A 15,409-nucleotide genomic window follows, 5' to 3' on the forward strand; every position below is an offset into this window, starting at 1 on the left:
TATGTTTTAAGATATTTTTTTTGTTCTATTTCCACAACAACCGTTGAAATAGAAAAAAACTTGCATTGAAAAAAATAACATAAAAAATTCTATCAAAATATTTTGGTTACAGAATATTTTCGAGCCTATTTTACCACAGCCCTATTTTATTATTAGTATAGTTAATGTCAATGGAATTTGTACAATTATAAAGATATTAACTTAAAAATATTAATATGGTTTTAATGGTAAGTCGAGATGGCCCAGTGGTAAGATCGCGTGAATCTAACCGATGAACGTGGGTTCAAGCCCGGGCAAGCACCTGTGAATTTTCATGTGTTTAATTTCTGTTTATAATTCATCTCGTGCTTTTCGGTGAAGGAAAACATCGTGAGGAAACCTGCATGTGTCTAATTTCATCAAAATTCTGCCACTGTGTATTCCACCAACCCGTATTGGAGCGGCGTGGTGGAATAAGCTCCAAGCCTTCTCCTCAAAAAGGGAGAGGAGGCCTTAGCCCAGCAGTGGAACATTTACAGGCTGTTACTTATGGTTTTAAATGTTATTGTATCTGCATAATTAGTACTCTAAGCTTAACTGGACAATATCCTTATTTGGGCTAAATCTATTTTTGTGCATTTTTTGTTTTAGTGCACGAAAAAATGTGATAGAAAACATACATTGTATATATTATGATAAAAAGTATTCATCTCAGCACAGATTCCTCGACAAATTGAAGTTAAATTAGAGGTTAAATAAAACTTAGAACTTTTTTACTTTTCTTAATCAAATTCTCTTGAAATTAACTATACAGCATATCAATTATTTATTTTCATAAGTATGTATGAATATACAAAGTTATCGTTTATTATTGGCATAAAGTTTAGTTCTAAGGACAGGAACGAGAGCTCAAAAAAAAAACACAAAAAATCGACATTAAAAATAAGGTCGATTCTCAATTCGCTTGTTCATACAATAATTATGTAAGATTGCTGTACACGAGACTTTATTATGTACTTAGATGTGAAAAAGGCTGATTTAAAAATGATCGATCATTTATTTGAGTTCTTTCTGTCTGTCAATATACCAACGGATTATCTTGGGGGGGAGCCCTATCCCTAACCTTACCTGACTATACTCATATTGTATTCTAACGCACGGTGTACGTTTGTTTCAAAGTTGGAGGTTAACATTTTTAATGAACCAACAACCAAATACAATAAAAAAACCAAATTGTCTCGATTGTAACTATACACACAAAATACAACTGGTAATATCATAATATATGTACAAAAAATGCGCCTCATTATATAAATTACATTTCACTGATGAAATAATCAAAGGAACATTTGTTTAAATATATTTAAATACTTCAAAAAAGAAAAAAAAACAGGAATATTTTCGTTGAATAAAAAATTAATATTAAAAAAATACAAAAGGAATTCGTTAAAACAAAAAAAAAAGTACATTAATACCATACTTTTGGTATCGTTGATCACACATTCATAATTGAACACGTTGATATCTGAAACGTTTCCGTGAGCAAAAACATAAGTACAATTATCACAAATACATTCACACTACATAAATACCGTTAATTTACGTTCGATATCAAAAAAATGTATATTCCTGAAAACCTATTCCTATTCGATTAAAGCGCATATACATTTCCATACCCACGTACAAAACAATTATTTGCCTGAAAAATCTGCAATGCGAGTTGACTCTTAACATTAATGCTTATTTTATATTTATATCATAACAATCAGACAACTGCCAAGTTTTAATGCTACACACAAAACCGAGTCCTCTTGTAAAATCATTATCCACAGATAATAAATACACATAATGATACGGATAATATAAAATAATTTGGCAAAAAACATTTTTCGATACATACTTGTACAAAACGAGTGGAAATTATTCCAAAAACAACTGAATAAGCTCTCGCCATAAAAACTCAAAAACTAAAACAACAGAATAATTTCGTTTCTTTTTTTTTTATTACCGCGCGATTATGACCAAAGCCCAAACAGCCAAGATGACGGATTGCAATTTATTTATCGTGGATGAACCCGTTGTATTCGTTTTTGAGTGTAATCTAACGCTTTTATAGTTACACGATTTCTCTGAAGCGTCGTTGCTCGTTATTTTTGTGTAATTCGGATAATTTTGTATCTGGATAGGCTGAAAAAGAAAACAATCACTTTAAGCACAACCCTTTTACACCTTACAAATGAAATAAGGATAAAAGCATTAAATAAGAATTAGATAGTATTTTAAATTCAACTAATAAATTAAAATGTAATTCTCCCAATACCTTGAAACAATTAATTATTATATCGGCAGAGTTTGTTTGTATTATCTTGTTTGAATGAATTGAATTTAAATTATGTTTGGTACATGTTGTGTTAAAAATTGTATACTTTTGTTTTTTGTTTAAAATTTATAAATAAAAACAGTGAATCGAGGTAACGTAATTAGTCTTTAAAAAAACACATCTAAATTAAGGATCAGAAAATAACATTTAAGAATATTATTATTTTGACATATTTTTTTTTATATCGTTCTAAAGGAGCAGTGAGCAAAAGATAGCTAATACAATAACAAAACAGCTTAAAAATCCGGGAATTACTTATATCAGTATATTATATTTTAATATTTTTTTTTTATCAATATTTATAATATGTATAATTACAGATATTTAAAAATTAATATGCCACTCTCTTGTATCGAGATTTCCAATTAGCGTAACTACACGAATCGGGTGACCTGCTACGGTTAGAAATTAACTATGCCACTGTAACTTACGTCAATTAATCATAAATGTCATAGATTATACCATTAATTGAAGCCGATACACATTTATATATTAGGAGTATATAATGATATATGTACCTATATATGTAATATGACATTAATTCAATAATATCGTACATAGAATTCTCTGATATAAAATAGATCAGGTCAGTAAATTATACACTAAATTAAATCACAAGTAAATTCTTGAGATTAAAATTTTGCTGTTCGAGAAACATATTTATAGTTAGTTACAAATGAATAAAGTCTATAGTTCGTGAAGCCTTTACTATATAAATATTTCCAAGAATTAAATTAAAAAAATATATTTAAAAATGGAACCAAATTCACTATAAACTACTTCAGTGCTACTTCATTTTATAGCTTTGTATTAATTAGTCGCTTAAACTGTATAAAGTAAAGGATCAAAACATTTATTAATATTGATAACATCTAAGAAAAATGTATACGATATAAAAGCAGAATTAATAACATCAACCGCAAAACAGCAATACTTGATATTGTTGTAATCCGGTTTGAAGGGTGAGTGAGCCAGTGTAATTACAGGCACAAGGGACATAAAATCTTAGTTCCCAATGTTGGTGGCGCATTGGCTATGTAAGCGATGGTTGACATTTCTTACAATGCCAATGTCTAAGGGCGTTTGGTGACCACCTACCATCAGGTTGCCCATATGCTTGTACGCCTGCCTATTCTATAAAACAAACCAACACTGTGTGATGGTAAAAAACAATTACATTTTAAAACAAATGTGCAAGCGCACAGTATAAGTATGTATAACGAACTCACCGCTCCCCAGCTATCGTCTCTCTTCTTACAGAAGGTCATATGAAAGCCTCTGTACAGGGTCTTTTCTATTTGTTCGGTTAATAACGGCTCATGCCAAGGCATCTCGTTCAAGTGCGCCATGAATGTCTTATTGCGGAATTCCGAGGGTTCTTTAATTACTAATTCTTCTAAAAATAAAAATAAAAAAAATTGTGTTAGTGTGTTATTTGTACTGATTGACACATAATATTAGAAAGTTATTTTTATCTCGATTAGGTGATGAGGTGAACTTTTATTCGCATAAGATATCGAGCTAAGTAACCGCTTTAATTTTAATTTTACCCAATCGAGAGTATGCAAAGAAAATCCAATAAAACAGGTTTTTATATTATGAAAATGTTTTTTTACTTTATTTAAGCGGTGTAGCGCATTGCGCCATCTATTGTGTAACTCATGAACTTACTCATCAAACCAACGCCTTGGTCGTCTCCTTGCATAGCCGTCTCTTCCGCACTGTGATCCCTTGTAATCTCTTCCAGTTCTGAAGGCAAGTTTTCTAAATACCTGTAACAAATTCGAATTGTCATTTATGTGTCACTCTATTATTTCCAAAAAATAAATGTATTTATACAACGAAGAAAACAATCTGTTCGATTGAAGTAAATTGTTCCTTATTTATAGTATATATTTGCTTTTTATTTTATTCATTTTTCTTCATGTTTTTTTAAATGTCGATATTAATGTTGACGCCAGCTTAAAGATAATATTCATATGCAAAACAATCCATCAACTCACCCTGAAGATAAAAATATGTTCTCAACCTGCATCATACTCAATCCATAGAACTCTCGAACACCGAATGTCTCAAAGAATTCGACGACTGGAGTCATAGAGTAGCAGCCAGCTAATTCGGTTCGTGGATAGTATAATATGAATGACAGACACATTTCCTAGAAAAAAAATAAAGGTTTAATATGGACGAAAATTATAATTAATTATTTTTGTGCGGTTGAAATTTTGACCTTACTGTAATAACTTTCTAAAAACCTAATAATCTTATTGTCTTAAAAAAAGAGTGTAAAATATTATATGGGATAAAAGATTCTATGCTTGGCAGGCATCGACGGTGTAAAAACTTATTTATTATTTTCGTAGTGCCAATGTCTATGGGCAAACGCGAAGGTACGTACTGCCTAGCATTGGGCAGCCTGTTAGCCAGCTACATACCTGTGCCGCAGAATATCCTCCCAAGATAGGTTTATCTCTGGATCTAGTATCGTAAGTACATTCAGTGATTAATGTGTCGCCCTTAAAGAACTTTCGTCCACCTGGAACAATTCGTGATTGCTGATAGCGAGCGTCATAAGCGTTTTCCTGTAAGCAAAATTTAGTTCGAGTCGTTATAATCGTAAAACCATTATATACGTTTTAAGGTAAGCGCCATCTAGCTAAAACGGTCGAAATAAAGATCAGACTATTACTGATTCAGCGCCATCTAGTATAACATCTATTAACAATGCAATATGTCAAGTATAAAATAATTAACAAAATAACTAATAGATGGCACTGTTAAGCAAAATGTAAATTTTTAAGCTAACGATAAGCATTGTGAATGCATAGGCGTATTTTACCTCAGATATCCTAGGTAGTTCTTCGGTGCCTCGTATGTGCTTCAGTGAAATTTTTCTCGCAGTACCGTGAGCGTGTAACAAAACTGATACAATATTTATTCCATCTTCTGGCATAGTCTGAAATACGTACACAATTTATAAATTAACTTTATTCAATACTAGTTTCGTTTGTGGTCGAAATTCGACCCTCTTTTTTGTGCACAATCGAAGTACCTTTCCGTCCCTTATATAATAAACGTTAACTTTTTGCTTGCACACATACGGCCCGTTAGAAATATAATAATTTAAATAATTGCGTATATTACTTGGTGATGGGCTTTGTGTACGGTTGTCTATTTATCATATATTGGTAGTGTAATTATATATATATGCTTAGATACATAGTTAACAATTCATATTTTAGAAAAATGAAACTACATAGTACCGGTAGTCGCGCACAAATTAATTTAATATAATATGTTTAATGCATAAAGCCATACCCCTAATGGTATCCATAAATATTTATGATGGTTAAGCAAAGTCCATTTGCAACGACGCTTAGCGGATAGTTAGCGGTTTATGGGAAAACTTTTGAATATTAAGTTAATTTAACAATTTCGACTGCAATTAGAACCATTGACTACATTGTTTAACGAACTACTCATCCCGTCTTCGGACGTGTAGAATAAAGTCGAACATGAGTCGTTAACAACAAACATTTATTATTATTTATTGAGATTAACTTTAATATATTATCTATATAATCGGCAACTAGAATATTAAAAATAAAATAAAATTCGTCTACTGTATATGTATCATATCGGAATAAGCTTTTATTAGCTCATTTTTGTTTCCCAACATCTCTGTCGACCGATCATTTATTCCCACGGTGAATATTTAGAATTGAACGTCTTAATTACCGAATTAGTTATGTATGATAGATAAATGATTTCACAACTATTGTAAACTATTGTAAAATATTTTTAACAAAAGGCTGCAATTCCCGAGGTCCTTGGTTTGATTCCTGAATCGACCCCGGATTTTTTTAAGTTGGTAATGTCACACGTCCCGCAGTGTGCCTAGTAAAGCCGAATGCCGTTTTGTCACGCTATATGATTTAATATCTTATTTTAATAGAAAACTACTTCTAACTTAACGAAATAAATACTAGACCCTTTTATTATCATAAGCGTTTTTGTGGAAATATATAACCAGCGATATGAGCTTGCGTTTTTTGTATGCTCGAGATAGCGAGAAGAAGTGATCATGAGAGCTATCAATTTAACATTAAGGCTATTGCAACCGTCATGTAAGGTTCGAGGGGTTTTCTTACTAAGTTATCTCTTAAAATAGGCAAGATGGTCTAGTGAGATTAAAGTGAATAAACGTGGAACTCAACCAAAATCTTAGGAACACATTCGGGCACGCACTATGGACTTTACAAGCTAACTTTGTATTTGTTTTTTGTTTTAATTTAATCGAAATTTTTCTACCCAACAGTGGCACTATTTTCCTATGAATACTAGCAATAGCCGCCGTTCGAAACGAAATACTAATATTTGTATTTACCCCTCCAATTAAGCATACAGTTTATGTTAAGAGTGGGGATGACAATAGCCCAAAGGGTCTGGATCGAAATATTTATATATTTTAATACTTTTATATCGCAAGGCCTGTAAACCATTGCGCTATTGACTATAACCATTTGGGACTATTTAATGCATCTTATATAATATTATATATGTTAACACTTTTTACTATACTGTAAAAAACAAAAAGATCTCTAGAACTTACGCTATTGGTGCACTCTGGACTACAAATGCCCACAGTTCTGTACGCGTTCTGTTTTGGCGCTATGACGTGAAGCGCGGACACACCCACACCAGCACCCAAGAGCGCGGCGTCATGCGCTCGTAAAGCTGGGGTATAGTGGATACGGATGCCAGAACTATCTAAAACTGAATAAACACACCTTATATTTAGATAGCATTTAAAATTAGTATAGTTTGAAGATCATGTTGTTTCTGACACTGTATCTATGTATGTGCTATCTCATTCAAACACAAAGATTCCAATAAAGTTTTTTGTGTTAAGGGCATCAATGCTACCAACTAATATCGTATGAACCTGAAAATGTATTCCTAACCCATCCGGACCAGTCACGGCGCCCATGTTTAAGTAAGACTAACCATCTTCGCAAAATTATTGGCCATAAGTGTGTGTGAATTCGAAGAGGCGTCAAATCCGACTGGAAGGTCTATCCTTGTCTAGAGAAGGTTTGGTTTGTAACTTAAGGACATGATTTCGGATCGTGTTCTCAAGGCCATTTCGGCTTCCAGTTACAAAGTTATAATAATGTTTAATGTTAATTAACTATTTAGTTTATATTAAACCAAATATTAAGTGTTCAATTTACTAAAGACCACAAACAATATTACCTACTTAACGTGTTAGGTGCTTACCTTCATGAAGCGCTTGATTGTCGTAATGAACTTCAAGCATATAGTAGGAGACTCCTCCTTTCTCGCCTAGCGGGATGCCAACGTTCTCAGGCAGGAATTCACCTGTAAACAATCACAATGTTACTTAACAAAATTCAAAGCAAATTAGTCTTTAAACCAACTGTGTTAAGTTCATAATCTATTGTGGATACAAATAAGAGTTCTCAAGGAAATTCGACGCTAAAGATATATGTTTAAGACGTAAATTGCAGTTCAGCGTAGGCAGAAATAGTGATTTAAATTATGTCATAGCTGAATAAGTTTAGTTTGTCTAAGTGAAATGTTTGAATCGTTTAAATATTTCACACGTTTTATAGGCAGTATGTAAACAAAGTTTGAAATTAACACGGTATGGGAATTCTGTGAACAATTTTCCGTTGCGATTTATACCGGAATTTATTGAAACCTAGGTTAATGTTACAAGCATACGAAGCTTGAGCATTTTATGTGACTCTAAAAAACAACTAGAAATATCCGGTTTGAGTCCATAATGTTATTTTTTTTAAAATGACTTTTATAATTAGCATATATTTATGTATGAAGATTTTACACGGTGATGTAAGTAGCTAATCTTACCCTTGGATCCCATAGCCCAAGCTGCAATGGGAGTCACACATGTTGCGAGCTCGCCCGGTCGAGCTGGTCCAAAAAACCCTGAACTTTCGGACCACTCATTCCATTGCCTCTTATCATGGTCTTCAGCACATTCGTACAACACCATATGATGGACAGGGGAAAGACTGTTCTTTTCTTGGACTGGTTTTCCATTTCTGATTGGTCTGCTGTCTATTAAAGGTTGGTAGCCAACTATGTGGTGCTTCTTTGTTAATTCGGGCGCTTTGAAAACTTTGCACCAGAATAATGTTGCCATGACATGTGGAATTGTCAGCTGAAAACGATACTTTATCTTATTTATTTATTTTTTTTTGACATTTTTATAAACATATTTTAATAATATAAATAATAGAAGCTAAATGAATAAAGACTTTTATTTTGCGGCGATGCTACGCAACAATATTTGGTATAGATATTATTTATTCATTATTAAAATAGTAATATAATATTTCGGTTTAATTTGAAAGGAGAATCAAATTCCTCATTGTCTACTTACAGGATTCTCAATGAACGAAATAAGACAACAAAATACTTACGTTATTAATTTTAACGTCCCAATGCTTTAGCGGTATAGTGTCTGGTTTGGACAGTGGCTGTAATAATCGTAGAGGTCGAGAACCACTCTCAACATGTTTTGGAAGTTCACCGTCCGAGCCTTCTGGTCCAAGCGCCCATAAAATTTGGGTTGTGTCTTCCTAATATGGAAATAAAAGACAATTATACTTCTGTGAATTAATCAATAATTACCGTTTTTTACGGGTTCTTGTTTTCATTTATTCGTTCATTCAAAATCAAAATAAATAAAAATGATCTGGATTTATCTTGAATGCGGTAATATCAGCATTTATCAGCTCAACTCGAAAAAATGTTATTGGGTTAGAGAGGCCATTTCTTGAAAAAGGTTTATACAATGTAACATCACGCAACGACTTACGAGGGCGAAGCAGTAACGTGGTGAACCTCGCGGACATGCAACTTTATATAAAAAACTAGCGACTTGTTTTATAAAACATCCTAATAACCAAGGCAACCAAAAAGATTTAATAATCTTTTTGCATCAGATAGTATATTTATTGAGGAATGTTATAAGACTTATAAACAGTCGAGACATGAGAAGGCAAGTATCTTTACTTCTTAATTTTAGAAAATTGACTTACTAAGTAACGATATGATTTTCGCTAGCAGTTGAAGTTTTCGTTTAATTCAAACAAGGGGTACCGCATTGGTCTAAATATGACTAATTCGTTGCTAATAAATATGAGATTTAACATCGAATATTTATTTTTCTTCAATGAACATAAACTATAAATGTTTTAATTTATTTAATATAGTGTATTTATAACACAAATATATACTTTTACCATGGCAAATCTCACAACCCTTAAGTGTAAACACACAAGTGCTTAAAAAGGGGTTCAAGTTTTCTGTTCACGTATAAATGTATTGAATAATAGTACCTAGAATAGTGTAGTGAATAGAATGATAAAGACTTTAAATTAATTAAAAATATACTAACACTAAAATATAACATGGCTGAATAAATTTTAATGAATAAATTAAGTATCTATATCCTCCTAATATTATAAATGTGTCAGTTTGAATGTTTGGATATATGTTAAACAATCACGCAAAAACTGCATGAATTAATTTAGAGAGAGAAAGCTTATACCGAGACTTAATTAAAAGGGTACCTAAGAGTACCTAGGGCCAGCCCTCTCACACGCGGGCTAATCCACGGAAAGCTAGTTTTTTTATGAATTCGGGAAAGTTCTACAGTAATTAATTAAATACCTGACAAAATATTATTTAGTAAATAACATAGACTGTAATCAAAGTCGTTTGAAATATCATTTAACAATCGGAACGAAATACAAACTAAAAAGTTCTTCGAAAGTATTATATTGCAACTTACTAACGAACAAACTGACACCTACGGATTCAAACATACATATTCACACGCCTTAGCTCAAGTGCATACTTTGCAAATCGCAAATACTTTCCATCCTACAGTCGAAGTGAACTCAAATATATACCGAAAGGTACGAGTACACACACATTAATGTGATCATTTGATGTATACAATATCAAAATAGTATAAATATTTATTGGAGACACACACACCAATATACGTTGTAAATGAGAATAATAAACAGTCACTTTTTTTTACTATTTCACTAAAGTCCCGCCGTTGAGAGAATGCATTCGTGACAGGTCCATGATCGAATGGACGATGTGACTTTGAAGTGATGAATATATTATTATCGTTTATTTGCTCTTATATTGAAAAAAATGTCAAATTACAATAAATATATTAAACGCTAAATTTAATTATAGAAACATATTTTTTTTTATCAAATTTTCCATCCATTCTGTAGTGTATCACTTGTCACGGTTAACCGACAGACGCCAGGATCGCAATCTCCAAGCGGCTGGACTTTAGCAAAGATTATTCTAACACTGCTACCAGGTATTGGTGTATATAGTAAAAGTGACTAATTATGGTAAGCTAGTGTTAATTGTTAAAACAGAATATTATAGCGATAACAAAAATGTGCTGATATTTATTGATAAGCATCGTGCAACAATATTCCTTTGTAAATGGAATTTCTTTTTTAAGCACGAAAAACGCACGCAGCGAAAACTTTTATTTTTGTATGGTTACTCACACCAATGACGAAGTCCTGTCGATCACACGTGTCCAGCTGTCTTCTAAATTCCACGATTGTGTGCGTGTCGTTTTGAAAGCCCAATACCATCTCGTAGTTCTGCACCTCGTCCGCAACCGCCCGGTCATCGAACGCTAGTCCGTGACAGTCCTGCAAATCGATACGGATTATTTAAATTTCAAAGAATATGTAGAACTGGTATATTATCGCCTTAAATCTTTCCAACGCATCATGAACATAAATAAAGGATATTCTTTGGAAATATTTGAAGTCATTTGAATCTGGTATGTTTGGTCTGAAGAAATAGTACAATACAGTTTAAATTTTTTTGTGATCATTCGATATTCGAAAATGCTCCTTAAAGCTTTTACTATAGAAAAATTATAAATTTAAAAAATACACACTTTTGTAATACAATTTAAGTAGTTTACATGTACTTACATATACAGATACTTTAAAGTATATTTTGAGATCATATTATAATAATATATATTTATTAACACTGCAAGAAAATACAAATTTAGAAATGGATATATTATTTAGTACATTTTAAAGATTCTTAAGAAATAAGGAAGTACCTAGGCATCAATCCAAGTTTAAGCTTTCAAATCTCAAGTATCTTCCAATCTTATCCAGATTAATCAAAACAAACAACCGAATCAAATATATTAACATTATTTACTATAAGAAAATTTTGAATTGAATTGAGATTGTATAGATAAAATACACACATTAAATATACAGACGATTATTTTATATGAGTACCTTATATAATTTGTTAATCTAAATACACAACAAAAAGAATTAGATTGCTGTTATATTTTACTAAACCGCACTAATTCGGCATCTATATCACGTTTGCATTCGTCATCCACATCGCTATAAAGGCGAGGATCAACTTTCCAAAAGGAGCAGTCTATCTTTTAAAACTCCTTATTAAATCTATCTCATTGTTGCTACGAATATAATACTAAATTAATATGTGTCAAGCAATAAGCAATTCTATTATAATATGATGTTTCATAGCTATTACGTTACAGTTGACGGTAGTTTTAATTTTGTGTCGAAACAGCTGACGAAAGGGCTTTGAACGTAAAATGGCAGATGCGTTAGAGTCAGAGGTGTGCTATAAAGATAAATAATAATGATTCCTATACTATTTTCGATTTTTTTGTGGCGGCAGATGTCGCAGCGCACGTGCCAGGGGCATCTGGCCCTGAGTACTGACAGGGGTGTCATTTACCAAATGTCAGCGTTCCAACGCATTGTTGGTGATTATTGAATACAATATATATATATACTCATTTTGTATTGAACAATAATAAGACATGCACTTTTGTATTTAAAATAAATAAAAAATAATGTTTTCTTTTCATCACAATGAAATGTGAAATAGTTGTCAATTTAGACATATGCTTATCTTTTTTTAGTAGGTATTTTTAAACAATGGAAGTCAAAATAAGCGATAGTTATTCGTTTTACATTTTATTTTTATTTACGTTTTACATTTAAAATTGTGAGTATGTATGTATATTAAATTATAAATGGTTAATATTAACATATTTATTAGTAAATAATATATTATAAGATTTAAAAATAAATAAACTTATAGGATTATTACATAATTGATAATTGTTTGATATCCTTTCTACGCGTCTTAATCGTATTCATTAAAGACCAACACGAGCGAGACAGCCATATAATTTCAAACAAAAGAAACACAAAGTGAAGGTTAGACTATCGAAGCCCTATCAGCTCCTATTTGTTTTACTATAGGAAGCGAGCAGGAAAACGTTGCGAAACGGGTCTGGTGAGTTGAAATCACAACAATTAAGCTCAGGATGTAATATAAAGAGGTTTTATTGAGTCGTGGGAACCTCTGGCGTTCTGCGTCGAATCGCTGAATTCATGCAAAAGCCTGTTTCTGAGTGTTACTCAGCAGGGCTGTCGAAGCAACATGTTTGTACCAGTATTAGTTTCTTACTCAGATACAGAAATATAATGTTGAAGTGATGTAAAGAGTAATGTTTAAAATAAATTATTTGAATTCAAAATAAGTTTTAAAATTAATTAAAACCAATATAAACTTTATGAAAGAAGGTTCTTTTTATAATCCTTAAATAAATATTAAATCTTAATGAATTGTAATATAAAATAAGAATGAATTTAATGTAAAGCGGTTAGGAATGTGGGTTATTCGGAGAAGAACTGATAAGGAGCTTGTTATTTTTAATCAATAATATATATTATGTAATAATCATATATAAATTAATTCATGTATCCTATATAAAAATGAACGAATACTAACTCTAAGCTCTTTTATCATTAATATTGCACAGAGTAGAGAGAGAGAGAGAGAGATATTTTTTTGGTTTCAATATTTTTGCAGTGGCAACCCTAATTAAGGGCATAGCACATGTTACGTTTCATTAGTTACAATTTAATTTGCGATTCAATAATGCGTTAGCATTGAACGATTATTATCTACCATCTACCGGATAGCATGTCGTTAACAAATACGCGTAGAAAAACAAATAAAATTATTACTTATACATTATATCTTGGAATATATGTATGTACGGTTATATATGCAGACCATCAGATACGGGTAGGTAGAATATTGTAACGGTTCATGTCTTGCTACTCTGGCAAAGCACTTTTTTTTTTATTTGTACAAATTATGTAATAGTTGCCATCATGCCGAAATACATTATTTTACAGTCAGCCCTAACTTGAACAGAGAATATAGAGTGTGAATAACACGAGGTAAAAGAAATAATCATATAATGTCAACATTATTAAGCAAATACATAAGCCTTTGATGATAGAAGAAATATTCATCGTAATATTGTCTGCTATTACACAGCTGGTTTGCAAATATAAAACCGATTTTTTTTTAAATCATTTTAGTTGGAATGGTGTTAGTGAAAATTTTATTCGTTCAAATCTATACTAAAGTGAAAAAACTAACTAAGCAATTATAAATAAAACGTATACCACAAGGTGCAGTTATTTTTGGAAAAGGCTAAAACCTTTTCCAAAAATAACTGCACTGCACTATATAATGCATTATATAATATTTTATTATATAATATTTTTATACTGCACTATATAATATTTTATTACGATAGTAGCCGCGCTTAGCAGTAACATCCGCTTTAAATATATACTATTGACGTGACAAGCGTGAATTTCATGTTCCTGTACATATCGTAAACAAATGTTCCTCAAATTACGAGAACTAATGTAATTGAAAGTCGTTTATAAAACTGCAATATATTTAGCACATATCTGACTGTAATTGAAGTAAAAGTTTGTTAAACACTCATACTAGAATTGATGGGCTAGTTCTGTTAAATAACTGCCATAAACGTTTTATGTCACGACATGTTGATTAAAACAAAGTGTACTTTATGAATTATCGAAAAACTAGAAATTATATAAAAACGAAATCAATGCCTTTTTTAAGAAGAACAATATCAATGTTTAAATGTTTTAAGTAATAAAATAAATAAAGTCTTATTTGTTTCTCGGTAGAATAAATTCAGACAAGGTTTAAACATATGACTAACATTAAGTGACTGCTTACTCGAATGGTATGTTTTATTTTTTTATTTTAACATTCTCAGAAGCAGTTCGATATTAGTAAAGTTATTAATGCGCCTGAAATTTCTCCGGTCGCGTCAGAGAACTATAGTGACTCAGTAGCAATAGGCTATTTTCCCTTGAGAAACACCATAAATATATGTATTATTGGAGTTACAGTAATATTTATGTTCACTATTGTATAAAGTTTTATATAATCGCCTAGCTGGTTTATTTTTTCTAACATTGACTTATATTTGATACGAAATGTCATATATTTCTCCAACGGAATTCCTTCCGAAACGTTTGGTTCACGGTAGAATAACCATGGGGTCACCGATTCACCAATTACCATAGTTGATTCTCGCATGAAATCACGTTTACCCACAAAGCGCCGAACCGTGCGATTTACCAAAAATTAATGCTTCACTACACATGTCCTTTCCATATAAATATTCGTAATAATATCGATATTTGCATCGATGATTTTATATTATATCTATCATAATCCACATCTTCGCCTTTGAATTATTTCAATTAATATGTAGAGGCTTTCTGCTGCCACCTAATAATGTAAAATGATTAATTTAGTTTTGGCAATCGCAAATTTATCGTATTACCTTAAAAAGAGGCAATTATTTTGAAATCACAGAAATTCCAATTTTATTTATTGGTATAGATAAAAGTATTTTTAAATAATAAAAATATATATTTATATGAACTAGTAATGGAATTAATACTGCTAAACATACAAATGATACATACTAATAAATATTTTTTAAGCAATGTTTCGCAGAGGTAAGATGTTTTTTCGACTTAAATAGTCATAAATTGAGTAAAACCTTATATATTAAAAAGTTTCACT

General features: G+C 31.4%; 1 protein-coding gene across 2 annotated transcripts in view; it reads right to left on the reverse strand.

Annotated features, from left to right (window-relative positions):
* Positions 1 to 318: 318 nt before the first annotated feature.
* Positions 319 to 15,409, reverse strand: part of LOC126771833 (MOXD1 homolog 1-like) — a 71,381-nt gene continuing 56,290 nt past the window's right edge. The window contains exons 3-13 of one of the 2 annotated variants that reach the window (XM_050491964.1): positions 10,960 to 11,109; positions 8,830 to 8,988; positions 8,255 to 8,567; positions 7,640 to 7,741; positions 6,972 to 7,135; positions 5,199 to 5,315; positions 4,795 to 4,941; positions 4,363 to 4,517; positions 4,031 to 4,131; positions 3,589 to 3,752; positions 319 to 2,166 (exon numbers count right to left, since the gene is read on the reverse strand). In XM_050491964.1, coding sequence (XP_050347921.1) covers positions 1,984 to 2,166; positions 3,589 to 3,752; positions 4,031 to 4,131; positions 4,363 to 4,517; positions 4,795 to 4,941; positions 5,199 to 5,315; positions 6,972 to 7,135; positions 7,640 to 7,741; positions 8,255 to 8,567; positions 8,830 to 8,988; positions 10,960 to 11,109 — 1,755 coding nt within the window. In that variant the 3' untranslated portion in view covers positions 319 to 1,983. Of the gene's footprint in view, positions 2,167 to 3,588; positions 3,756 to 4,030; positions 4,132 to 4,362; positions 4,518 to 4,794; positions 4,942 to 5,198; positions 5,316 to 6,971; positions 7,136 to 7,639; positions 7,742 to 8,254; positions 8,568 to 8,829; positions 8,989 to 10,959; positions 11,110 to 15,409 lie in introns of both variants that reach the window. The other variant, XM_050491963.1, reaches the window with a different exon arrangement.

The sequence above is a fragment of the Nymphalis io genome, chromosome 11 (assembly GCF_905147045.1).
Source record: "Nymphalis io chromosome 11, ilAglIoxx1.1, whole genome shotgun sequence".
NCBI classification, from domain to species: Eukaryota; Metazoa; Arthropoda; class Insecta; order Lepidoptera; family Nymphalidae; genus Nymphalis; species Nymphalis io.